This window comes from Taudactylus pleione, unplaced genomic scaffold (assembly GCF_031769625.1).
Source record: "Taudactylus pleione unplaced genomic scaffold, aTauple2 ptg000288l, whole genome shotgun sequence".
NCBI classification, from domain to species: domain Eukaryota; kingdom Metazoa; phylum Chordata; class Amphibia; order Anura; family Myobatrachidae; genus Taudactylus; species Taudactylus pleione.
The window spans coordinates 2,636,393-2,664,280 of record NW_028284690.1 but is presented as its reverse complement, the minus strand read 5'-3'; the positions used below and the strand labels follow the sequence as shown (position 1 = coordinate 2,664,280).

General features: G+C 45.1%; 1 protein-coding gene across 2 annotated transcripts; it reads right to left on the bottom strand.

The window, feature by feature from the left end:
• Window positions 1-822: 822 nt before the first annotated feature.
• LAMTOR5 (late endosomal/lysosomal adaptor, MAPK and MTOR activator 5) lies at window positions 823-27,764 on the bottom strand. 2 transcript variants are annotated; one of them, XM_088482450.1, is made up of 5 exons: window positions 27,592-27,764; window positions 26,317-26,378; window positions 25,972-26,089; window positions 8,095-8,169; window positions 823-1,268 (listed from the first exon to the last, which is right to left on the bottom strand). In XM_088482450.1, exons 1-5 carry the CDS (start codon window positions 27,624-27,626, stop codon window positions 1,208-1,210), a joined length of 351 nt encoding a protein of 116 aa, XP_088338576.1. In that variant the 5' UTR covers window positions 27,627-27,764; the 3' UTR covers window positions 823-1,207. The 2 variants fall into 2 exon arrangements, with proteins under 2 accessions (XP_088338576.1, XP_088338577.1); XM_088482451.1 differs by lacking the exon at window positions 8,095-8,169 and having other exon boundaries at window positions 27,592-27,756.
• Between the last annotated feature and the right edge of the window lie 124 nt (window positions 27,765-27,888).

The following is a 27,888-nucleotide window of genomic DNA, read 5'->3' as shown; positions in this document are numbered from 1 at the left end:
AAAATCATCACAATGGAACTTGGCGTGGAAAACATTGGATGTGACACTAACGTAGCATTTCGTATGCACAACATACAAATGTTGCATATCATTTTAATCAGCAAGGTCTGCTTGTGAATCTTGTTCCCAATGTGATGCAATTAAGACGCATTTGCAGCAGAAAAAACACTCTGCATGAATAAACTCTGCAGCAACAATGATGGGGAACACATCTGTAGATTGCAAGCTCATCTTTACCATCTGTATTAATATCAATGTACAATGCAGGGAAAAGAAAGGATAATAATCCTAAATAAATCTCTGCTACCACTTGGGTAGCTTTTTGCAAATACCATAACAAACAAAATCACCTCTGTAAAAGCCTATATGTACCTAGGACCACTTAAAGAAAAATCCCTGACAATTACTATTCGGTTTGGAGAAGGGCTATACTGTATTTAATGAGTTCATATTTAGTATTAAGGCTAACATTACTATACCTATAAGAACTACACCTACTATTTTTTTATTTAGATAAGTTGACATTGCATTACACTAGATCAGGGGTTCCCAACCACGGTCCTCAAGGCATACTAACAGTTGAGGTTTTAAGAATAGCCATACTTGAGCACAGGTAATTTAATTAGTACCATAGTTATGTAACCACCTGTGTTCAAGCATGGATATAACTAAAAAAAAAAAAAACAAGACTGTTAGTGTGCTTTGAGGACCAAGGTTGGAATCCCTACACTATGGTTTGCAATTGTTCCCAATATATGACTTGGTTAAAAGTATAGTGAAATTGCACAAATTAAGTAGATTTGGAACAGAAAACACACTACATAGTTTTAAAGTAAATTTTACTTTAAGGTTATAAATACATAGGAATAATTATAACAAATGATGTAAGCTGTAATACCTGCATAAGTAATTATGCAGGGTGGATGGGGGATCCATTCTTGTAAGCTGCATCTTTGTGAGGTGCCCACCTTTCACATGCATTATTCATGGTCATATTAAAGTTGTGAATATTGAAGATGGCCATCTAAACATAGGTCCAGGATCAAAATGGTTTGAGAACTAGTCATATTTTAGAAACCGTAATCCTGAGACCACAAAATAATTTAACAGTTTGTGTAGAAGTCTTGTCAGATATTCTTGGGAAAGAAAAATAGTCAATGGAGACTGGTATGTGTTCTCATACTCAATCTACTGCACACAGACGCTCTTAGGATGACATTTTGTGAACGGCTACTGTCAGGCGGTCATGCTTCTGGATCATAATGGTTCTATATAGAAAGAAAATGAAAAGTACAAATTAAAGCTGACATTACAATTTACTAATTGTCACAAACCCACATTTCCTTTCTAAATTTTACACTACCTTATTTACAATAACTAGCAAATATGTAATGGTAACATTTGCACATTACTGCAAATGTAATTGATACCCTTAAATAAAATACATTCTTAAAGTATTTTACTTTAATTTGAATCTGAACATTTTTCAAAACTAAATGAAACAAGTTATTTTAAGATTAAGATAGCCATGTATGAAGTTCAACAATGTGTCAGCAAATAATGTGAGCTATGTGAAAACTGGGCATGCTTTTTTTGGGGGTGTTTCTAACCACAGGCCATATTTATTAGTAAATATGATAGATGAGCGGTTCCATTTTGACTTTAGTTACGTTCGGATCTGAAAACATCTTATTGCCTATATGGCTCACGTGTTTTGGATAGCCAATAAGACGACCATTTTAGATCCGAACTTGCGGAAAGAACAGAATCAAAACCAAACTGCTCATCTCTTGTAAATATAATGCAAAATATGCATCATACCTTTATACAAACACACAAAGTCTTCCATCATATCGAGATGCATTGGCCATGCACCATACCAAATTGTAAATATGTTTTAAGTGATGGAGCACAATTTGAATGTTGTGCATTTTGGAAGAGTTTATGAAGTATCTGAACACAGAATAACTGATGGCAATCAGTATGTATGACAAGCACTTTAAGAAAAAATAAATCTTCAGTATTTCACATCTGGCACATGTTTGAAAACCTCTGCAGGACACAGGAGCGGTTAAACGATAACTTGAAGTACACGTTTCCTTCAGCTGGGGACACATACTGCAGGCAGCCTTTTCAAATCTGGAGTCTGGTTTTTGTTGTACTTTCCCACCATGAAAAAGGTCATTTTTCTATTGAAATTAATTATATTTAACCTATATGGCAGTGGTTCCCAAACTTTATTGAACCAAGGCAACCTAGAGTATCAGCATTCTTTTCGCGGCACCCCTAAGCAAAAAGTTTATTATTGAGAAATTCAGAGAAAAATACAGAATTATGGTATGACCATACCTGTTGATAATTCTTTTTCTTCGAGGTCCACAGGAATTACTTTGGGATATATAGTTGGACGGTGGCCATTGCACCAAACAGCAAAGCTTTTGGAGCTCCCAGCATGCACTTGTCCTCCCTATATCTCCCAGCCATTCAAAAAAGCAGTCCTTAGGGGTGGGGATGCTCCTGAGAAGATAGGAGTATCCGCCGCCCAAAGGAAGCATCCTGGGAAGCGTACGTGTCAAAAGCATAGAACTTTATGAACGTACTCACAGAAGACCAGGTGGCTGCCTTGCAAAGTTGTTCAGCAGAGGCACCCTTTCTTACCGCCCATGACTGTCCCACAGACCGAGTAGATTGGGCTGTCACCCTGTTATGTACAGGCAAACCAGTCTGCGTATAGACCTGTGAGATGGTCATACGAAGCCAGCAAGACAACGTTTGTTTGTTGGCTAGCCAACCTCTTGTGGAATCCATACAACACGAACAATGAGTCGGTTTTCCTGATGAACTTGGTTCGTTCCACATAGACCCTGTGGGCTCAGACCACATCGAGCAAAGCTTCACCTGTCGACAGGCCTGACGCCTGGAAGGCCGGAACCACAATTTCCTCATTAATATGAAAACGGGAAACTATCTTTGGGAGATAGCCCACCTTGGTCTGGAGGACAGCTATATTCTGATGGAACACCAAATACGGGGAGGAACAGGACAAAGCTGCCAGATCAGACACCCTTCAAGCTGAAGAGATGGCCAGGAGAAAACGTTTTTACAGTCAGCCATCTCAAGCCCACCTTATCCAAGGGTTCAAAGGGATGCATTTGTAGCACCTTAATAACCAGAGACAAATCCCACAGTGCTACCGGTGGGAGAAACGGAGGTTGCAGTCGCAATACCCCCTGCGTGAATGTTCTGACATCCGGCAGATGAGCAATTTTGCGCTAAAACCACACATTCAGAGCCGACACTTGCACTCTCAAGATGGCCAGGCGGAGACCCAAGTCCAATTCGGCCTGGAGAAACCCAAGCACTCTAGCCACCCTGAATATCCTTAGGGGGCGCATTTCCTGTTGTAACACCACAGAAAAAAACGACCGCCAAACCCTGTGATTTTATATGTGAGCGGAAGCCGGCTTCCTTGCTCTATGCATTGTTTGCGTCACTGATGGAGAAAACCCCCTGGCCTTTAACACGGAAGACTCAAGAGCAAAGCCGTCAAAACCAGTCGGGGTAAATCCTGGTAAAGACATGGGCCCTGTGTTAACAGGTCCTGTCGCAGAGGCAGTAGAAACGGACCGTCTACTGACAGACGCTTCAGATCCACAAACCAATGCCTCCTGGGCCAGGCAGGAGCCATTAGCACTACTCTGCCACCTTCCTGCTTGAATTTCCTGACAACCCTTGCGAGAAGGGAGATTGGAGGAAACAGGTATTCTAGTTTAAGTTCCACCTTACTGACAGAGCGTCCACAAAGACAGCCAAGGGGTCTCTTGTCCTGGATCCGTACCTGGGGACCTTGTAGTTGTGACGTGATGCCCTGCGGTCTACATCTGGTAGCCCCCTTTTGTCCACCAGGGTATGAAACACCTCCAGATGAAGAGCCCATACTCCGGCATGTATATCTTGGCGACTTAGGAAGTCCGCTTCCCAGTTGAGAACTCCCGGGTTGAACACAGCTGCTATCACTGAAAGTTGGCACTCTGCCCGTAACAGACTCTCTGGCACCTCTCTCATAGCCGCTGGACTTCGTGTGCCTCTCATGGTTTATATAGACCACTGTCGTCACGTTGTCTGACTGAATCTGGACGTGCCTGCCCCGAAGAAGGTCCTGCACTAGAAGAAGTACCCCGAACACTGCCCGAAGCTCGAATACATTGATCGGAAGATGGCTTTCCAGGTCTGTCCACCTTCCCTGGAAAGTGTGCTGACCCATTATTGCTCCCCATCCCCTCAGACTTGCGTCTGTGTTGAGGCGTACCCATTCCGGGATCCACAACTGCGTTAGCAGTATGTACTCACTCAACTAAACCAGCCCCCCCAAGAGGGATGGTAGGATATAGAGTATGCTATATACCAAACCCAAGGGAGAGGTATATATGGAGAGATTGACTCAAACCTCTGCGAACTCTGCTGCAGCCACAAAGAAAACGCTAAACTGCGCGCTTCTCATACACTAGGTCATTTATACCAGATGCGGGAATCCTGCCGGAAGTTAGCCCCCAAATCCGTCTTCTGGCAGATGCAATAGCCAGAAGAAAAACGGTCCTAGCGGTAAGCCATTTAAAATCCACTGAGTCCAGGGGTTCAAATGGAGGGCCCTAAGGACAACAGCCAAATCCCAAGGCGCCACAGGAGGGACAAAGGGAGGCTGAATGCGAAGGACCCCCTGTAGGAAAGTGCGGATATCAGGAAGAGGAGCAATCCTTCGCCGGAACCACACTGAAAGGGCAGAGACATGCGCCATCAGAAAACCAAGGCGGAGACCAAGGTCCAAACCCGCCTGCAGGAAAGCCAAAACTCTGGATATCCCAAACACCTGGGGGTTGTACCATCTGGGACGACACCATTCAAAATAGGAATGCCACACCCTGTGGTAAATCCTGGCAGAGGCAGGTTTCCATGCTCTGAGCATAGTGTTAACCACAGAGCCAGAAAAACCCTCGGACCTTAGGAAGGATTGCTCAAGAGCCACGTCGTCAAAGACAGACGACCCAGGTCCGGACATTGAGGCGGCAGCAGCAACAGAGTGGTGAGAGAGACTCTGAAGATCTGAGTACCAGTGACGTCTGGGCCACGCTGGAGCCACCAGGACAGCGCCTCCTTCTTGTTTGAACTTCCGAAGTACACGAGGAAGAAGGGAGATTGGAGGAAACAGGTACGCAAACTTGACCGACAGAGCGTCTACCAAGAGAGCATTGGCGTCTCTTGTCCTGGACCTGTACACTGGCAGTTTGTGATTGTGTCAGGAGGCCATGAGGTCCATGTCCGGAAGCCCCACTTGTCCACTAGTAGCCACCATCTACCCCTGGTGGGGGTACAGGAGGAATCTGCATAGCAGTAATCTTGTGGCGATCCCAGAAAGGGAGAAAAGATAGACTGCTGTGGTAACCCCATAGAGGGGAAAACAGCTGGCACCGCTAAGTGGCCCATAAGAGTAGCCAGGACCTGAGCTAAAAGGAAGCCCTTTGAAAGGGGTTCCTGCACAGGGACCGGGACATTAAAAGGGCCTGGTGGATTATACCACCTAATCCATCCTGTAACATCTCATCCTCACATAAACCTGCAGCACCTGAATTGCAAAATAGAGCGCACATTATTGTCCCTCCCAGACATAGCTGTAGAGCAATATCGTACACAATACGGCACTGAGTATAAATGCCACCACTAAGTAAGAGTGAGAGAATAGAGAGAGGAGAATAGAAAGAAAAAAAAAAAAATATATATATATATATATTTTAATAATATATATGCTCAGATATGGCAGAGTTCAACATACAACCGTATGTGACATTTCTCACAAATACCTAGCTTTATATATTTGAGATATCAGAAACACCCCAACTACACCTGTAAGCAGGGCATGAATCAGAGATAGAGACAGTTGGAAAAAATGACAGTTTGGTACTGACAGTTTGTGAAAAAAAAATAGACAGGTCTAGCATAGGTCACATACCATGCAAAAATGAACCTGCACCATGGCACTATGAACCACGCAGACTCAGGGCCTGATTCAGAGGCGCACGCTATTTGCGTGCGCTCGTTCTGAATCAGGGCGTCCCTATTTTTCTTATAATTCCGGCCTCCAGGCCGCTCGCACAGCTGTGGGTGACCACCCACAGCTAGTGCGAGTGGCCTGTCGATTGTCGCGATAATCGGCATTGCAAGGAGACCCTTGTGGTAGGGTCTCAGCACTCGAAATGCCAAGTGGACTTCCAGCTCTAATAGGGCCGGAAGTCCACTACTGACATCACGAGTGATGGCAGTAGGGCCGCCCACAAACGGCAGGCGTTCCTTCGGGAATGCCTCAGTTTGTCCAGCCACCCCCCTACACGCCTACAAAATGGGGCGAGCTGTCGATCAACACAGTGCTCAATGGCCCACCATCGACCGCTTGCAAGCGATATGAGCGTGTCTGAATCAGGCCCCCAGTGTCTGGTAGGCAATAGTGCTGCAGACACTGACCCAAAAGGGAGAAGTATGCAGGGGGACCAGGCACACGCTGACCAGAGAGAACTGCAACATTGCCATCCAAGAAAATGGCCGCCGGAGACCTCAGAGGTGGTGTGGCCCTAGGAGGAGAGAAGCTTAACATAGCCAGACCGCAGTGTAAAGGCACACTTCAGCTGAGAGAAGGAGCCGGCTATTAGACAGGGAAGGCAGCCTCCCCTGACCAGCGTTTAACCCCCGGTACGCTGGAGCATTTCAGTTATCCCTCCAGCCAGCTGTCCCTGGTGGCCTAGTGGAAGCGCAGGACTCCACATGCTGGCATCCCTAGGGAATCCCCAGCCCTGGAGGAAAAGGACTGCGTCTCGGCAGGTCATCACTGCGGTGACCCGCCGCTTACCTTAGTCCCTGTAACGTCCGGCCACAGTCCAAGGATCCTCCGGGGTCTCTGCTAGCCAAGACGCTGGAGGTCCTCCGAGAACCCTGGATCTGTACCGACGTCGTCGGAGCGGCAGCATGGACATCCCCTGGAATGTCCGGTCTTGAAGAAACTTCTTTAAAAATAATAAAATCTTCAGGGGCTGTGTTACCATCCCCACCGCGTGCAGTGACCAGACTCCTGCCAGGCACCCAAGAAAACTGGAGGTGCCTCTGGCCCGGGGTATAGGAAGGAAACCCAGTGCATCCTGGGAGACAATTTTAACTTCATGGTGCCCAGATGACTCCCATTATCACCTATACCCAAAGGTCTCCCTGTGGAGCCTATGGACCCTGAAGTAGAAATTGCCAGTGAAGGGCCGGGAGGGAGTTCAATGATAGGTGGTAAGAGAAATTATTGACGATGACGGAGGGAGGAAAGAGGGGAAGGAGGGAGAGCATACCTTAGCTATGTAATAGAAGCAAAAACTAAAAACATAAATTGCCTAAATGCTTACTCTCCTAATATATTCTGAAATAGCCTTGACCGTTTTGTTGGTACCCATTGGGTTATAGCGAAATTTCAAACTAGATTGCTTTCATGAAATAGCACACGTCTTCAATCTTCCAATTAGTCATTTAGCTTATTTAAATGGTGAAAAGCCGACTCTACTGTTTGTTACAATTGTGTGCACAACACTGAATATGGCCCAGATAAAGCAAATTAAAGTTGTTGGAAAAGAACAAAAAGAAAATTATAGACAACTGTTAAAAGGATAAGGTTATAAAACCATCTCCAAGTAGCTTGATGTTCTTGTGACTACAGTTGCAAATATTAAGAAATTTAAAGTCCATGAGACTGTATAAAACTTCCCTGGACGCGGCTGCAAGAGCAAAAATCAACCCAACATTAAACAAAAAAAAGATAATTAAAATAATCCGAGATACAAGCTGAACTCGAAGCTCAATGTACTTCAGTGTCTGAACGTACCATGCAGTCCTTTTTGAATGATAGTGGGCTCCATCGAAGCAACCCAGGAGGACAAAAAGAATATTTGAGTGCATATTGACAAGCCACAATGTTTCAGGGAGAATGTTCTTTGGACAGATAAGTCAAAAGGGAGTTTTTTGGCAATTCACATCAGATCTATGTTAACAGATGGAGAACATCACCATACCTACCTACTGTGAAATAAGGAGTAGGCTCGGTTATGTTTTGTAGCTGCTTTACTGCATCTGGCACAGAATGCCTGGAATCTGTAAAGGACATATTCAATTTATCGTAGACTTGCCTTTGTTAACCCTATTCCTTTAAAGCCCATAGGATCCACAGGGATACCATGGGGTGTATGTGGTCGGAGAGTTCCAGCCACCAATCAGTTAAGCTTTAGCTCCCAGGATGCATCGGTCCTCCTCCACATATACCCTGCCCCCAGCCATTGGCAGATGGTTTTCTAAACAAGCCCAAGGCAGTAGGCAGAAGAAAGGAGAAGGAAGAACCGTATACTCAAACATTCTCCCAGAAGATGAAGGAATCAGTGATCAAAAGAAAAACATACCCAATGAGGCCAGGTGCATCAGGGTGGGCGCCCTGTGAATCCTATGGACTTCGAAGAAAGATAACAAAAGGTAATTCTACCATAACTCTTACATTTCTTCTTCAGGGTCCATATGGGATCCACAGGGATGTCCCATAGTTTCCCCTAAGGGTGGGGAAGCTCCTGAGCAGGAGAATCCCATACCCAAAATGAAGCATCTTGAGAGGCAAAGGTATCAAAGTTGTACAACCTGAGGAAGGCGTGGACGGAAGACCACGTGGCTGCCTTGCACAGTTGTTCACAGTAGAATGTGCTTTAATCCTGTTTGGAACAGGAAGATCCGCTTGCGTGTAGGCCTGAGAGATTATCATGCGGAGCCATCGAGCCAGAGTCTGTTTATTAGCTGGCCAGCCTCACTTGTGAAAGCCGTACAACACAAAGAAAGAATCTGATTTCCTAAAGGAATTAGTGCGATCCACGTAGATCCGAAGTGCACAAACCACACATCCAAGTAGGCTGCACCTGCAGAAAGATCCGTGGACCGGAAGGCTGGAACCACAATCTTCATTCAAATGGAACTGGGAGGTACCCAGCCCTGGTACGGAGGACAGCTAATGAAAGATCAAAAAGGAGAGCGCTGCCAAGAGAGTCTTCACCGTCAGCCACTTGAGATCTACAGAGTCCAGAGGTTGTAACACAACCGGTGAGTGCCAAGATTAAGAGGTCGTCTATGTATGGCAGGATTCTAACTCCCTGGCGCCTGAGGTGGGCTGCCATAACTGACATTTTGGTAAAGACCTGAGGGGCTGTTGACAGACCAAAGGGCAGCACCCAAAACTGGTAATGTTGCTGCAGAACAGCAAACCGTAGGAACCTTTGGTGGGTTGCAGTAATAGGTACATACAGGTATGTGTCCTGAATGTCCAGGGAAACCATGAAATCCCCAGTCTACAATGCCAGGAAAATTGGTCATAGAGTTTCCATGCAGAACTTGGGCACTCTGATAAATTTGTTGAGGGATTTGAGATTCAGAATAGGCCGGCGAGACCCATTTGGCTTCTGAATCAAAGAGAGTGGAATAAAATCCAGTTCCTCTCTGAGCCGAAGGAACTGGTATTATTACGTCCGAACTCAGCAGGGAGTGAATGGCCTCCTGGAGGGCCAAGGCCTTGATAGGGTTTGATGGGGGACCTGTACAAAAAAATAGGGGAGGATGCCTCAGGAAGGTGAGAGTGTACCCCTGAGAGAGATCTTCTCAGACCCAAGTGTCTGTTTGATGCCAAGAGTCGGCAAATAGAAGCCGGCCCCCCACCCTGGGATCACGCAGTAGGCCTGCCCCATCAGGCGGAGGGTTTGTCGTCCGACTTGGAAGCCTCTGGCCGACCTAGACTGCTTGGCTCGCGGCTTGGTGGTCTTGTGCTAACTAGACTGCCTGGGAAAAGACTGTCCTCTTGCCTTACCCTGGAGGTGAAAGGACTGAAATGAGGACAGCCTAGGCTTAGGGGCAGCTGCTAATGGCAGAAAGGCAGATTTTGAGGCTGCCACAGTAGCCACAATCTTTTCCAACTCTGCACCGAACAGCCTGTCTCCAGAAAAGGGTAAGGATTAGAGTGCCTTCTTGAAGCCAGTGTCCGCCTTCCAGGACCGTAGCCCATAGCTGGACTAGTGATAACTCCAGAAAGCGAGTAGACTGACTTTAAACAAGTTTCTAGTCTTCTATCCGTGGCATCCTTAAGGGAGGATGTAGACAGAAAAGGCAGCGTAGAGCTTCTGACTAAGCATGTAATGAGGACAGGGGCCTCAGCCTCCTGTTTATCCTTGGCTTTACAAAACACAGAAATAACCAGCAAGTAGCACACAATAAGTATATAGCTAATAATGCAATGTGACACCCTTCACAAATACAAGTAAATGTGAAGTAATGATGAACCCCTACACTCCTGGTATGTTGAGGGTTTAAGAAAGAGCAGCAGGGATAACACTAACAAAGTTTAAAGGCAGTATATCACAACAGCAGACAGTGATCGCAAATATACGCGCTATAGCGCGTATTTTACCCAGTATTGAGTACCGGAGACTCACTTTTTAAAAATGGGTGGGTTCCCGGGGACGCGCTCCTCTGCAGCCAAATCCATGGCTCTCTGATTATCTGGCATGGCTGCAGGCTATAAAAAGCGGGTGTGGAGTCAAGGCAGAATTCATTGGCAACCCTTTACTGGACCATGTAGTGGCGCTGCAGTGACAAACGGCTCTGACACGACTGCTCCCGGATTGAAGACAGCCTCCAGTAAGTATAATTGGGTAGCGGGTGGGGATTAGCAGGGTGACTGGTGCTCCGAGCTGGCTCGGAGCATGCCCCAGTTGAGCGGCAAGAGTGCCACCATGTATTGGATGCTTTGTGGCCGCCGCCGGGACCCGCTACAAGGGCCCGGAGTGTTGGAGGCCCACTATTGTCTGCATCAGGGGAGGGGGGAGTTGCCCGGTGGCTGTGTATACTTGCCGGCCCGGCAGCATTGAGTGAGGTGTGACCGGCAGCCCAGCAGAGAATCAGATTGGCTGCTTGTCATTACAGTGTGGCGGCCGTGCGGAGCTCAGTGTGGTGAGCAGGGAAGGTCCCGAGAGCTCACCAAACCGATGTACAAAGTGCTACACAGCTGACTGAGAGCTCCCCACAGCCAGTGCACTGTAATGACAGGCAGCCAATCTGATGTCACTGCTGCCAAGCGCTGGGGAGTATATAGAGCTGTCCCAACACACTCCCTCCCGCTGGTTGTGTAAAAAAAAAAAAAAAAAAATTGCATCTGCAGTTCTATGACATCTTCCCACCAGGCACAGTATTGTGTCAGTGGCTAGTGTGTATAAAAAAAAAATATGATGCATGTTTGAATAAACAGCACTATTCGTATTACTATATGGACTCCGAGTGCCGCCTCATTTGGATTGTTATTGTGGGGACACCGTTCCCAGTAAAGGAGGGCACCGGAGCAAGTAATCCTGTTTTTGGTCACGTGTGTGTATACACACACCTCTCTCCCACATGTGTGCCTCTGCCCCTCCCCCCATGTGTGCCTCTACCTATCCTCTATGTGTGCCTCTGCCCACCTTCCCCATACATGCTTCTGCATGCCTAACCCAGCATCTGTTCGCTTCCCCTCATCTGTGTGGCCCTGATTGGGGGCACTACAAGTTTCACTTATACTGGGCCCCACAAATTCTAATGCAACCCTGCCTGCACCCACCATGCTGCATCCTCGTAGGCTGGCAGCGCTGGACTTTACCAGGTAGCTCATACGCAGTCAGATCCAGGCATGAGACATGCGTTGACATGCCACATAGCTGCATGTCGCCTTCAGCTACAGTTATGCAGTGTCACAGCAAGGCGGGCTGCAGTGCAATTAATTTGAATCGTGTTTACATTTTTCTTTTTTCCAGTGGGGCCAAATGTGTTTTATTTTTTCCTGTGGGGGCCAATGTATTTCGTTTTTTTCCTGTTGGGGCCAATATGTTTCTGTTTTTCCTGTTGTGGCCAATAGGTTTCTGTTTTTCCTGTGTGGGGCAATGTGTGTGTTTTTCTTCATGTGGGGGATTAATGTGTTTTTTTTTTGCCAATGTGTGTGTTTATTCTTCATGTGGGGGTCAATGTTAGTTTTTTTCCTACCAGGGCAATATCATCTGCTACATGCTTCATGGGCTGTAGCTGCTAAATTTAGATTTACAGAAAACCTTTTAGATGGGACCCAGAAAATGTCAGGTAGGACCCCAGTTTTTTAAAGTGAGGGGTCCCTGGGACCCACTTTTTTTTTTTTATCTCAGCGAGATCACGGGCAGAACTAGCACAAGTCACATACAATGCATATGAATATACTTATAATGGGCACTAGATCAACTACTCAAGCCTCAAAGGGCTTGTAGGATTTGTGCGCTGTATAACCCAAGAGGTATACAGGGAGACTGAACCCGAAACCTGTAGCTTCAGAAAAGCTCTGATTAATGGCTGCTGAGCATCTCGTATAGGGAGGAGGGTGAGCAGCTCAGAGGCGGAAAACCTCTTGTGAGGGATCGCGCTCTTGACTGGGGGAGAGCTTACCTCCCCACTGCTCAATGAAAGGCCGGAGTGCCGCTGGCCTCTAACATGGTCCCCAACGCCAGCATTTAACTGCCCCGGTGGTCTAGTGGGGGAGCGGACAAACCAGTCGCCCCACTGCAGCGTCCTCCGGCAGGTCTGCACCGCCAGAGGTAAAGACCGCACAATACACGATTAACCACAAGCGGGGAATCGCCTTTACGTGTTCCTCTCCGTCTGCAGTCCTGTGTCCTCAGTGGAGCGGCTAGCATAGCCAGCCGTAATCACCGATGTTGCGGCGCCGGTGGAGGTAGCTGGAGTAGCCGCACTGCCGCCCATTAGGACGCCTTGCTGCTTGCTCAGATAAAAATAAAGCTTGGGGCTGCCTAAGCAGTCCCCCCTGTTCTAAAGGTGCGATTGTTCCCGTACAGCACCAAACAAAAAATTGTCTGCCTATGGCTGGGGCCAGCGGATATGTGGAGGAGGCCCGGGGCATCCTGGGAGCTAAAGCTTTAACTGTTTGGTGCCCGGATCACTCCAACCACACACGCCATGGTATCCCTGTGGATCCCTTATGGACCCTGAAGACAAAATCAAGACTAATTGTGCAGTGAAACACACTGCCCAGTGTCAGAAAGCTTTGTCTCAGTTGCAGATCATAGATCCTCTAACAGGATAACACAGCTAAAAGCACCAGAGAATGGATAAGAACAAAACATTGGACTATTGTGAATTGGCCTTATTAGCCCTGATCTGAATCCTATCGAACATCTTTGGGGAGAATTGATACATGCAGTCTGCAGAAGTCACCCATCAAACCAGAGACAGCTGGAACAGTTTGCTCAGGAATAGTGACCCAAGCTACCTGCTGACAGGTGCAGAAGTCTCACTGAGAGCTACAGAAAATGGCTTTATTGTAGTGATTTCCTCTAAAGGTTGTGCAATAAAATTTTAGCTTACTGGATCCCCATTATTTTTGTCCATGCCATTTTCATTTGTTTTATTATTTAAAATATTCTGTTGAATCAAAACTCAAAGGCCAAGTCTGAAATCTATTAAATATGAAAAACAATGATGGATGCAAATTACTTTTGTCACTTTCAAGTTATTTCAGAGAAAAATTATGGGGGTTTTCTTCATGAAAGGGTACTAACAAATTTGTCCACGTCTGTAGTGCACACTTGTGTGCAATTTGCTTCAGATGAACAGGGGTCCCAAATTCCAACCACCCATAGTGAAGAACTGTATATAGTTCTTACGGGTTGGGTATGAAATCCCGGCTGTGGGGATGCCGCTGGTCAGAATACCGACAGCAGCATCCCAACACCCATAGGAAGAAATAGTAAGTATTTCTGTAACCCCTACCCTAACCCACTGCGGTACCTAACCCTAATCCCCCCCCCCAGTGCTTAAACCTAACCTCCCCCTCCATGCACCCTAATCCTAACACTCCCTACCCAGTGCCTAACCCTCACTTAATGCCAAACCCCGCTACCTAACTTCCCCCTAACTCCCCGATATTTACCTTTGGGATGCTGGCGGTCGGGATGCTGGTGCAGGAATTCCCGACCTGTCGGGATTTCGGCGCCGGTATTCAGACCGTCGGCATCCTGCACGCCAGTATGCCGACTACATCCCGGTTCTTACATTGTGGAATGTACTGAAGAATGTAAAGATACCCGCACCAGGTTACTGAAAGTAAATGAGGGGTGATCATATAGCTATCACTATAGATTCTGTATTTTATTAAGCTATAGGTGCTATGCACAATAGGTGCTACCCATTGATTCCAAATAATAAGTTTATATAAAGAGAAGAAAGAGGGAATCAATATTGATACGGGTGCACTCAATCCCTCCAAATAAATTTTTTTAAACTTTATTAGATATACTTTAAAATTTATTCGGGCTTAAGTCACAATCATAATGCACATTATTACCAATGTACCCTTAAATAGGGTCTCATGAAGCGAAGTATAAAATGGATAGATGATGCAAAGATAGAGTGATAGGAAAACAAAATTTGTGAGGAAAGTAAAATATATTTAAAAACAAAATCGTGTGCTGTCTTTATTTGTGAATATATAATGTTATTTGGAATGTTATTTAGAATTGTGTGTTGTTATTCGTGCAAACTAGATATCTCAGGTAATGGTGACTTGTCCAGCAGTTACATATGTTAATTGCTTGGTCTATTCCTAATGGAGAGCCTAAAAGTGTTTTGGCTTCTAGCCAAGTTAAATAGTGTCCCTTATTATTCACTGTTACTTATTGATACATACAATATCAATTGCATAATTAGTTGGTTAAAGAAAGACACAAATGTTGCGAGTATCCCATATCACAGACAGAAGCTAGTTTTTTGTCTCAAAAATAATGATCTGAACCATTTGAGGCTGCAACTTAAAGCTGCTATACATTTAGATATCCATTTCCTAGGTTCACCACTGTATTGTCAATTATATGGAGTGGTAATTCTAGCTAGAATTCAATCTTCAGATGACGTAATGGATATTGGGGCAATATTATATAACACTATCAAGCTAAATACAATCACATTTAAAATTACCATTAATGCAGCTTTTGAAGTGAAACTGTCAGCATTAGACCCTCCGTACTCTCTGCTTTAGAAATGCAGCAGTCTTATTTTGTCCTTTACTGAACATATGCTGGATTGTACAGTATGTTATACAAATATATCTATCACACTGAAGCCGAGCCAGATACATATATTACAATAATATCATATGATCCCCGTGCAATGCGTCTTTGATGCCGGGATCGACATTTCTGCACTGTTAGTCTGATGTCCCCATGGGCTCACTCGCTTCTCGTGCTGTTTGCAATTGCAAAGAATCTCGTTCTAATGATTTACAGAGAGCATTTCCTCAGTTTTAAACATCATGTACACATAACATTTAGTGGACACGCACACGACAGACGCCAATGCGCATTTCGCTTCTACAGCTTTGTCAAGGATATTAAACCCGACGCCCGCCAGGTTGAAGATTTAAATAGCATTGTTCATCCAATCTGAAGGGAGGACTGTTACCTCCAATCAGCGATGGGATTATCTCAATCATCCTCCATTATTACACCCCTATAGGCTCTTTTCCTTCTGAATGGGAATGCCAAAGCAGACTATTTCTCTGTGTTAGTATAAGGTTGGTGTTTATTGAATATACACCTTTATTGTAACATGAAAATCACTACTAAGATACAAAACTCCCTACTTTCAACCATATATAAATCAAAGAAAAATATTTGTCATATAATTAAAATATAAATATTCATGCATATATCAACCCATTTATGAGTCGCATTAAAAATGCTTCAAGAGACTCTACAAATATGAACAGCTAACCAGCGTAGCGAGACATTTTTTGCTTAAACATAATGGAGATAAAATGAGGGTTTATGGTCTGGAAAAAAGTAGAATTGGGAATAAGAGGAGGGATATTAACAAGGAACTTCTCAAACAAGAATCAAGACACATTTTCCTCTTGGATAGTTTAACACCATCTTGATTAAATGAAGAAATCCATTACTCTGTATTCCTATAGGACATAGGTATAATTTCCTTTCAGTATAGTATCCCTTTTTGAACAGGAATTTTTTAAGAATAGATAGAGGTAATTAATATGCAATATCTATAAGTGAAGGAATTAAAAATCTCGGATGAATTTGAGACATTCCCGTAACTACTTAAAAAGTCAAAAAACTCCTCTCTTATGGACCTAATTAAAGAAACCAAAATTCATCATAAATAGTTGGAAGACAATTTGATAATTCCTATTCATAAGATTACAACAATAGTGAATAAGTATTAATAATTGTCTGACCATGGACAATTCTGTATAAATTATATGTATTGGATCACAGATAAGAGTATATGTATTGTATAATATAAAAATTTGAGATAGATAGATATCTATCACAATGTAGTACACTAATTTAGGGAACATGTTATCAATTGGTGTGATAAATGAAATAATAAAACTTCTTTTGTGACAGAAATATCTATTACATTTAAAAATTGTAATTAATTAATAAATATGGTTATTATGGTAATATAATTATTACAGTAGCATTATTAAATGTTTTTTTAAAGGAGACTCGTAAATGGGTTGATATATGCATGAATATTTATATTGAATTTTATGACATTTTTCTTTAATTATATATGATTGAAAGTAGGGAGTTTTGAATCTTAGTAGTGATTTTCATGATGTTACAATAAAGGTTTATATTTATTCAATAAACACCAACCTTATACTAACACAGAGAAATAGTCTGCTTTGGCATTCCCATTCAGAAGGAAAAGAGCCTATAGGGGTGTAATAATGGAGGATGATTGAGATAATCCTATCGCTGATTGGAGGTAACTGTCCTCCCTTCATTTTGGATGGACAATACTATTTAAATCTTCAACCTGGCGGGCGTCGGGTTTAATAGCCTTGACAAAGCTGTAGAAACGAAATGCGCATTGGCGTCTGTCGTGTGCGTGTCCACGAAATGTGATAAATGTGATATGTGTAGATGTTTAAAAATGAGGAAATGCTCTCCGTAAATCATTAGAACGAGATTCTTTGTAATTGCAAATAGCACGAGAGCGAGTGAGCCCACGGGGACATCAGACTAATGGAGCGTACACACGGTCAGATTTGTCAGATTTGTCAGATGAACGACTAAACGATTTGAACGATTTGACCAAAGTTTTGAACGATTTGGACGATTTGACCAAAGTTTTGAACGATTTGAACGATTGAACGATTTTTGACTGCATTAAAATGAATGGAATCGTCCAAGTCTGACTGCAAACCCATCAGATGTCAGATATCGTTATCTGACAAACGGGAACGCGCATCGTTGATCGTCCATCGTTCAGGAATGTCAGATATGAACGATTTTCCTTCAGATATGAACGACTGAACAATTTTTAAATCGTTATCGTCCATATCTGAAGAAAAAATCTGATCGTGTGTATGCACCATAAAGATTATCTGTCCAACCAGCCAACTAGTTGATTGGTTGGAATGAAAATCTGGTAAGGTATGAAAGCAAATGACAATCAGCAATTTGCTCCCAAACGCTCGAAAATGGACAAAAACTGTTTGAACAAATTGTTTGGATCAAACATTTAACAAACTTGTCTGAACGACCATTTTCATCTGTTTTCTGGCATTTAGGAGCAAATTGCTGATCTTCAGTTACTCCCATACGTTACCAGATTTTCATTCCAACCAATCAACAAGTTGGCTGGTTGGATGTAAGTTGGTCTAGTGTGTGGCCAGCTTAACAGTGCAGGCGGCACCTTAGAAATGCCAATCCCGGCATCAAAGACGCATTGCACGGGGATCATATGATATTATTGTAATATATGTATCTGGCTCGGCTTCAGTGTGATGGGTATATTTGTATAACATATGTTCGGCAAAGGACATAAGCAAAAGACTGCTGCATTTCTAAAGTAGACAGTAAGAAGGGTCTAATTAATGCCGACACAAAAGCTGCATTAATGGTAATTTAAATGTGATACTGTTATATAATATTGCCCCAATATCCATCACATCATCTGAAGATTGAATTCTAGCTAGAATTGTCACTCAATACAATTGACAATACAATGGTGAACCTAGGAAATAGATATCTAAATGTATAGCAGCTTTAAGTTGCAGCCTCAAATGGTTCAGATCATTATTTTTGAGACAAAAAAAAATAGCTTGTCTGTGGTATGGGATACTCACAACACTTGTGTCTTTCTTTAACCAACTTATGATACTTATTGATACATACAATATCAATTGTAACAGTGAATGATAAGGGATACGATTTCACTCAGCAAGCAGCCAAAACACTTTTAGGCTCTTCATTAGGAATAGACCAAGCAATTAACATATGTAACTGCTGGACAAAGTCACCATCACCTGAGATAGCACAACAACATTTAAATAACATTATATATTCACAAATAAAGCCAGCACACAATTTTGTTTTTAAATATATTTTACTTTCTTCAAATTCTTTGTTTTCCCATCACTCTGTATAATTGCATTATCTATTTTATACTTTGCTTCACGAGGCCCTATTTAAGGGTACATTGGTAATAATGTGCATTATGATTGTGACTTAATAAGCCCGAATAAATTTTAAAGTATATCTGATAGTTTAAAAATAAGAGTTATGGTATGACATACCTTTGGTAACTCTTTCTTCGAGGTCCATGGGGTCCACAGCCATTACGTTGGGGTATGAATCCCGGTCACCAAACAGTTAACACAAACGAGTTATTTGCTCCCAGGATGCACCGGGGTTCCTCCTCATATACCCCACCCCCTGCCTCAGGTAGCCAGTTCGTTACCAAGCTCAAGCAGGCAGAAACAAACAAAGGGTAAGAAAGAAAAGACCCATACTCACGAGTCCAGACTCTCAAGAGAAGAACTACGGAAAAACCTCCCCCAGAACTACAGGTGCGTCTGGGTGGGTGTCCTGTTGACCCCATGGACCTCGAAGAAAAAGAGTTAACAAAAGGTATGTCATACCATAACTCTTATTTTCTTCTTCGGGGTCCATGGGGTCTACAGCCATTACGTTGGGGATATCCCAAAGCACTAACCCTATGGGCGGGGACGCTCCTGGCTCTCGGAAGAGAGCAGAATCCTACGCCTGAAGGAGGCATCCTGAGAGGCAAAGGTGTCAAAGGAATAAAATTTGACAAAGGTATGGATGGAAGACCATGTGGCTGCTTTGCATAATTGCTCAGCAGAAGCACCCCGGCGGGCCGCCCATGATGGACCTACCGCCCTAGTAGAATGTGCCGTCACTGAATCCGGCACCCGCATACCAGCCTGTGTATAAGCCAATGAAATTGCCATGCGAATCCACCTGGCCAGTGTCTGTTTACTGGCTGGCCAGCCACGCTTATGACAACCATAAAGCACAAAAAGTGAATCTGACTTCCTCCATTTGCTCGTGCGTTTAATATAAAGTCTCAAAGCACGGACCACATCCAGGGAAGCCTCACCTTGTGAGAGACTTGTGCCCTGAAATGCTGGAACTACTATTTCTTCATTAATATGAAATTTATACACCACTTTCGGAAGGTAACCCTCCCTAGTACGTTGCACTGCTCTATCTTGATGAAATACCAAGAACTGCTCCCGGAAGGAAAGCGCAGCTAAATCCGACACTACGTGCAGATGCCATAGCCAGGAGGAATACCGTCTTTGCCATTAGCCACTTGATATCTATTGAATTTATAGGCTCGAACGGAGAAGCCTGTAAAACCTTCAGAACTAGAGTCAAGTCCCACGGAACAACCGGGGAAATGAAGGGAGGCTGAATCCTCAACACTCCCTGAAAAAAGGTCTTTATATCTGGTCTCAGAGCAATTTTATGTTGGAACCAGACTGAAAGAGCAGACACCTGTACCCTTAAAGAGTCCAGGCAGAGCCATTTTTCCAGACCGCTTTGAAGAAAATAAAGCACTCTGGATATCAGGAATTTCTGTGGATCATACCCTTTCAGTTCACACCACTGAAAGAAAGTATGCCAAACCCTATAGTATATACGGGCTGAGGATGGTTTCCGTGCCTTCAACATCGTCCAAACCCCTTCTTCCTCAAGACGGAGGCCTCAAGAGCCATGCCGTCAGCGATAGCCGATGAAGATCCGGGTACCAGCAGGGACCCTGTAGCAACAGATCCGGTCTCAATGGCAGAGGCCCTGGAGTGTCTATGGAGAGACACAGTAGATCTGTGAACCAGTGCCGTCTCGGCCATGCCGGAGCTATTGATATGACGGTGCTGCCCTCTTGTTTGATCTTTCTGACAACTCTGGGCAGAAGAGCAAACGGGGGAAACAGATATACCAGCTTGTAACGCCACTTTACTGTCAGTGCATCTACAAACTCGGCTCTCGGATCTCTTGTCCAGGATCCGTACCTGGGTACCTTGCTGTTCCTTCTTGATGCCATCAGATCTATTTCTGGTAGACCCCACCTGTCCACAAGGTTCCGAAAAACCTGTGGATGTAGGGCCCATTCTCCTGCATTTATCTCTTGCCGACTGAGAAAATCGGCCTCCCAATTCAGGATTCCTGGAATGAACACGGCAGATATCGTGGGCAGATGAGTCTCTGCCCATACCAGGATCTGTGATACCTCTGCCAAGGCAGCCCGACTCCTTGTGCCCCCTTGATGGTTTAGGTAGGCGACCGCGGTGCAATTGTCCGACTGTATCTGCACCGACCTGCCATTTAAGATCTCCTGAGCCTGCACTAAAGCTTTGAATATAGCTCTTAGTTCCAGGATGTGTATTGGTAGCCGGCTTTCCGCCACTGACCACTTTCCTTGGAAAGGGTGTGACCCCGTCATCGCCCCCCAACCTTGAAGACTGGCGTCGGTTTTGACTAATGTCCAATCCGGCACCCAAAAGGGGCGGCCCTGCCCGAGATACTTTGTCTGCAACCACCAGGTCAGGGACAACCATACCTCTGGAGAGAGATGCAGCAGCTGAGACCTGATCGTGTGATGATCCTTGTTCTAGCGAGACAAAACTAATTGCTGCAGTGGTCTGGAGTGGAATTGAGCGTATTCCGCCATCCTGAAGGTGGCCACCATTGACCCCAGGACCTGCATGGCTACAAGAACGGATATCTGCCTGTTGCAAAGCAACCTGCGTATTCGTGATTGTAGGGCAAGGATCTTCTCCTCCGGCAGATATATTTTCTGCACCACGGAGTCCAATCTCGCTCCCAAATGACATATCTATTGTACCGGACAGGGTGACGACTTTTGCCAGTTTATGATCCAGCCGTGACTGTACAGACATGATACTGTCAGCCTCAAATGATCCTGTAACTGCTGCGGGGACTGCCCTAGCAACAGGAGGTCGTCCAAGTACGGCAAAATCATGACGCCTTGGCGTCTGAGGCATGCCATCATCACCGCCAACACCTCTGTGAATACCCGAGGGGCTGTGGACAGGCCAAAAGGTAGGGTTTGGAACTGAAAATGTTCCTCCCCTACTGCAAAACGAATAAATCTTTGATGAGCCTGTGTGATTGGGATGTAAAGGTAGGCATCCTGTATATCTAGGGATACCATATAGTCCCCCTGTTCCATTGCCAACACAATCGATCGCAATGTTTCCATCCTGAACCCGGGGGCTCGAACAAATTTGTTGAGCTCTCTCAGATTCAGAATAGGCCGGTATGACCCATTCGGTTTCTGAACCAAGAACAGATTGGAGTAAAACCCCTCATGGAACTGATTCTCTGGCACCGGAATCACTACTTCTGATGCTAGTAAGGCAAGAATAGCCTTCTGAAGGGCCAAAGCAGTTTCTGAACCCACCTGCGGGTTTACACAAAAGAACCTTTACGGAGGAGTCCTCCAAAGCGTACCCTCGGGAAGCTCCTCGAACCCAGGCATCCTCAGTCGTGAGGTGCCAAGGCTCTGAGAACTGAAGTAGTCGGCCCCCCACCCTGGGATCCCCCAGGGGGAGGCCCATCTCATCAGGCCACTGGTTTATCCTGGACGTTTGTTCTGCCAGGGCTTCCTTGGTACTGCCTTTTTTGGTGGAAATCTCGCTGAGGGCTGACCTTTGGCCTTGCCCTGCGGCTGAAACCCCCGAAAGGACGCCCTCCTCAATTTAGACGAGGTTGCTGATGGCAAACCTGCCGTCTTTGAGGCTGCCATGGAGGATACAATTTTGTCCAATTCTGGACCAAACAGAACACCTCCTGTGAATGGAAGGAATTCTAGGGTCTTTTTGGACCCGGCATCTGCCTTCCAATCCTTCAACCAGAGGATCCTATGTGAAACCCTAGAGGAAAGGATCCCTGCATCCAAGGCGGCATCTCCCAAATAAGAGGCCCCTTCTCTAATAAAAAGGAGATCATATCCAGTTGCTCCTTAGAGGCATCTGGCAAAGACTCCGTTAGAGTTTTGGCCCACTCCTAAATAGCTCTTGCTACCCAGGCAGTGGCCATAGGTGGGCGGGTGGCCGTACCTGCCAGCGAAAAAATTGATGTGAGACAAGTCTCCAGTCTCCTATCCGTGGTTTCCTTCAGCTAAACTGCTGGGATTAGCAGAGTGGTACGTTTAATCAGCTGTGCCACATGTGCATCAACTGACGGTGGATTCTCCCACTTGGCACAGTCCTCTGCTGGAAAAGGATATAGAAGCGCCATTCTTTTAGAAGAATGGCTTATCTTATCCGGACGGACCCAGGCTTCCTCCATAAGTTCTGATAAATGTTCAGACTTTGGGAATTCTGCCTTAACCACTTTCTGGCGCTTAAACAGGGGGGGGGGGCGTTCCTAGGCGGAGGATCCCCTTCCTCGATATTTAACACCGATTTTACAGCCCTTATCAGAAAGGGGACATCGGCTACTGGGAAATGATCATCACCCTCCTCGGAGCTAGACTCCTGTGAAGAGTCCTGTGCCTGTTCCTCCTCGGAGGAGGAGGCACTGGAGTAATCACCCACATGAGGCGATACATGGCGCCTAGATTTAGGCTGCTTTGGCTTGACAGCCTGAGGCTGAAAAATCCCCGAGGATGATGCCATGACCTTACCAGCACCAGGGTCCATCCAAGGCGGCCACATCATGGGCATAGGATGCATCTGCTGAGGCAAACCCCAAACCGGTGGTAGCGGGGCAGCCAGCCGTTCCGCCACCTGAGCAATAACCTGAGAAAATGACGCCCAAGGGGGGTCAGGGCCTGAAACAGGCAAACTTAATTTGGTGTGGTGGCTGTCTTAAACAGTTCCCACAAAGCCCATTTTGTAGAAAGTCCTGTGGGGACAATCCTGCCTTGCAGGCTATACAGGATATCAGCAACGGGGCTCCCGCCACCTGACCCTCAGACATATCACTATGCCACTGGTTCTGAGTGTCTATGTGCTGCTTTCTACTCTCAACCCACACACCCGTAGCAAGGGAAGGGGAGAGACAGTGACAGTATACAGGAATTACAGTTCTTTTACAGAAGAAACAGTATCCATAAACAATAACATGTCATGCATAAATACTCCACGAGCCATATGCATATAAGCTCTCACTACCACAATCAGCCTAAGCTTAGGTAGGATAGAGCCCTGTAAACACCAAAACCAGCAGTGGGCAAGGTATACAGGGAGACTGCCCAGCGTCCTGTAGGAGCAGCGTTCAGAGAGCAACTGACAGACTCTGGCTGCCATATATGGAGGCTGAGAGGAGCAATCCACAATCACTGTGCCAGATGACTGAACTAGCGTGTGGATTGGGGGAGGGGCCGCCGGGGAAGCGTACCTCCCCTATGCTGCTTGGACCTGCCCAGTAAACTGACCTGGCCACCGCCACAAGCCCCGGCTGGTTAGGAACATCATATCCCGGCGGTATAGGCTAGGAGACAAGCCGTAGGCTTCCTGACTGCAGCGCACCTCCGGCCAGTCTCACCGCCGGAGGCCGGACCGCCACGTGGTCCCTGCGTCAGCGGCCACCGCAAACCACCTGCTTACCTGCCATCCCCTTGATCCGGTTGCGGTCCAGGGCCTGAGAGCCCCTGCCATGGTCTGCAGGACTGCTCCAGCAGTCCCACTGTCTATGTGGTGAACACACCAAACAGGAAGAACTGGCTACCTGAGGCAGGGGGGGGGGGGGGGGGATACTTGAGGAACCCCGATGCATCCTGGGAGCAGAGAACTCGTTTGCGTTAACTGGTGACCGGGATTCATACCCCAACGTAATGACTGTGGACCCCATGGACCCCGAAGAAGATATATTTTATTTGGAGGGATTGAGTGCACACGTAACAATATTGATTGCCTCTTTTCTTCTCATTGTAAAATGTGCATTTATTTTTACTATAAAGCATATAGCCTTGGACCTGCACTGAACATACTATAACCACATGTCAGGGACTAAGTTTAATTGTACCTCAGTGTCCATGAGCAGAATACTGGTCCCGTTAAAGCAACAAGAGGACCAGAGACATCTTCTCTTTAGCTTACAGTTTCTTGTTTTTTTTCTCTTTCATTGCCTTTTCTTTCAACACTATGTTCTACAATTTTTATCTTGTATATCTTGCTTTTCTGTTCTACTGTATTTTTGCATAACATTTCATGTAAATAAAAAGGAGTTAATTACATTTATAAAAAAAAAAACATTCATGTAACGATGTGTCAACCTATGGGGATCTGGTGCTGATTGGGACATAATAGGTTAAAATTGCCACCCATTCTATATTACCTGGCGTGAACCATCTGAAGATACGTTCCCCATTTATTTCATCTTCATCGTGTGTATACAGTGGTGTTATCTTCATATATAGAAAGACAACATTCTTAACCAACAAAATCAAGTTTCTCACCTGTGCATGATTCAAGAAATCCAGAAAACATGACCTGATGGAGGTACTTGGGACTAAAGTTGAGAACCACTGTTTGCCAAGTAGTGCCCTGCCCTTAATCCTATTAAACGCATTTGAGATTAAACATCAGTGTCCGACTTCACTAATGGTCCTGTGGCTAAATTAATGCAAATCCCCGCAGTCAAGTTACAAAATCCAGTAGAGAGCCCTGCCAGAAGAGTTGAGGCTATAATAGCAGCAAATGAGAAGGACTAAGGGCCTGATTGCAACTGCGATTACACACGCAATCAACCAATTGTTGCGTTGTGCGCGTGCGTGAACCAGCCACTGTGATCGGGACTGCAATCGCAGAGACTATGCAGACCCATCGCAGAGTGGTTGACAGGAAGTGCCGTTTGTGACAGGGAAAGTGGTCAGCGAAACACAGGCCTGCCGGTGCGTTTGAACACCGTTACATGGGCATGCATAAATTATCCACTGTGATGCCATACGCAGCTTGTGTACTCACAGCATGCAATGAGGTTAGCAATTCCTGAGTAAGGTCAGAGATTGTGCAAGTGTGCGTGAAGCTGCGACAGTACTCGATGTTACCGATGGTTTCGCAGTCTTGCTAAGGATTACGAATGTGTGTAAGGTAAAGTGGGCGTTCTTATGCTGTGCTGCAATGGCAAAGCAATCAAAGTGGATTAGCATACTATCGCAGTGAGACTGCGTGCATAATCACTATTGCAATCGCAGTTGCGATCCGTAATGGATCAGGCCCTAAATCCATATTAATGCCCATGGTGTTGGGATGAGATGTTCAACAAGAAAATGTGTATGATGTTCAGGTGCGCATGTTGGGTTTGCTATCTGGTTGACAGCACGCTGGGTTTTGCCTTGAAATAACCATTTGCTGCTTTAAATTTCGCTGCAATACTTTGTCAAAAATAATCAATTTTAAAAAAATCACACCATGTTAAATAAATCCCAATATATTTCTGACAGCAGTTACTTGTTCTACTATTCGGTTCAAAATCCAATGCAATCTACAATCAGTAGATTGTAGAGTGCATTGAGGATTTATTGAGGATTTTAAAAGCAGTAAGAACTGTTGCTTACCCGCTGTCAGATTCCAGGCAAACAACAGGCACATCAGTGGGGTCGAGCGTGAGCTTAGCTGCCTGCTGAGGAAGGATGGAGATAACACCAGCATGCTCATCAGAGAGACTCCCACAGCCTTCAAGGAGAGAAAAGGTTTTCAAAAGGGAAGGGATGCACGTCTTTAGATGCTTTGCACCTTAATTTTACATATGATGTTTACAGCATAGGGATTAAAGATCAACATGGATGATTACATTTAAGATCCATTTACCTCGGATTACTCTTAATATGGAAGGTACAACTCACTCACATAAAATGCCCAATGCACAAACTAACTAAACGATTTCAAAGTAGAACACTTACACCCCAAGTTTAATCCCTGCGAATCAGTGCATAAGACTCCAACAATAGATGGATTTTTCATCCTGCAATGAAAGACAGCAAAAGTTGTAGAATTATTGATGATTGAGATGAAACATGTTTATTTGAAAGGAAAGAAAAACATTTCAAAGTTTACATATAAAACAAGAATTTAACTTTGTGTGGTCTGTAACCACCGACACCACTCACAAAATGCAGTGAGAATGGCACTACAAGGAGCCTGCACCATAAACCAAAAGTGCGAGGAGGGGGAACATAGTCCACCCTCCCCCTAACACAAATATGCTGTGTGAGCAGAGATCAGCTGCAGCAGAGGTGACTGATTTACTGTGCCACGCAACGCTGCGCTCTGCAATCGGGGAGGGACAATGTGATGTGCTAAAAGGTATCGTTCATCCTTAGTGGGATGGGGGGGTATTGCCAATAGGGTTCTGTAGTTACTGGGAGATCTTTAGACAGTAAGGGGTGGGAAGTAAATGGACAGGGGGGGGGGGATTGCAAGAGATCCCCTATGCATTTTTTTTTTTTAATCCAGGTAAAATATTTAAAAATATATTCTAAAAGCATTGCCATCTGTTGTCCACCTGGGGTTATGTCTTTTGCTACTCTGTTTATTTATTCTATTTTGTTTACTTCAGTTCCTTTTTATATTGTGTGCCCTCCTCCATTATATATTGCACGTACAATTACAGTCCTATTTTATCTGTTCTGCTTACATGCCGATACAAGTATATTAAAATATATTTTTTGCAGACATATAAACCCCTCACACGTGCCCCATATTGTTTTAGCTGCTTCTTCTGTTAAGGGGTAAACTCTTGAGCATGGTCCTTGCTACATTTCATTTTGTCTGCATCAACTATATTATTAATAATAACTACTATTAGGATGTTTTAATTCAGTTATGCCGGTTACTGTGCAAGATGATCTTCCCATGGCAGCTTCTGATAAACTCCTTGTAACGAAGTTTTGATTACTGTAATCCAGTATAGCTGCAGCGTTCTGCACCCAGTTACTACAACAATGATGGTTAACGGACGATAGAGAAGGGAGAGGGTCAGGGGGTGTAACCAGGTAAAGAGAGATTATACGTGGTCTCGCTGGTCACATGATAAGCGGCACTATGTAGGGTTAGAGTGACCGTTAGACAATGCACCAAAGTTTCACCAGGTAATGAAGCCCTCCCCGCGCACCCAACACGCCCCGATAATAGCAGACGCCAAGCGCACGCCTGACCCTGTATAGTAACACTCTTACGTGTCCTCCAGGTGCTGCTCCAAAGCTGCCTCCATGATGCCAGCCGCCAGCGTCACGTGATTCCACTTCCCGGTGTGTGCTCACGTGACGCTGTTAGCTGACTCCCCTCCTCCTGCGCACAGCGCGTCATGTGTCTCCGACCGGCGTGCTCCAGTCCACACCCAGCGCTGTAACGCGCCATTTCTCACTTGTGTTTTCTAGGAGAGTGTCAATCAGGGACCTCTAGTGTTCAATGTTAGAATTACTGCATGGTTGTGTATAGTTCCTCTTCAGTAAATGCGTTGCAAGTGACGTAGA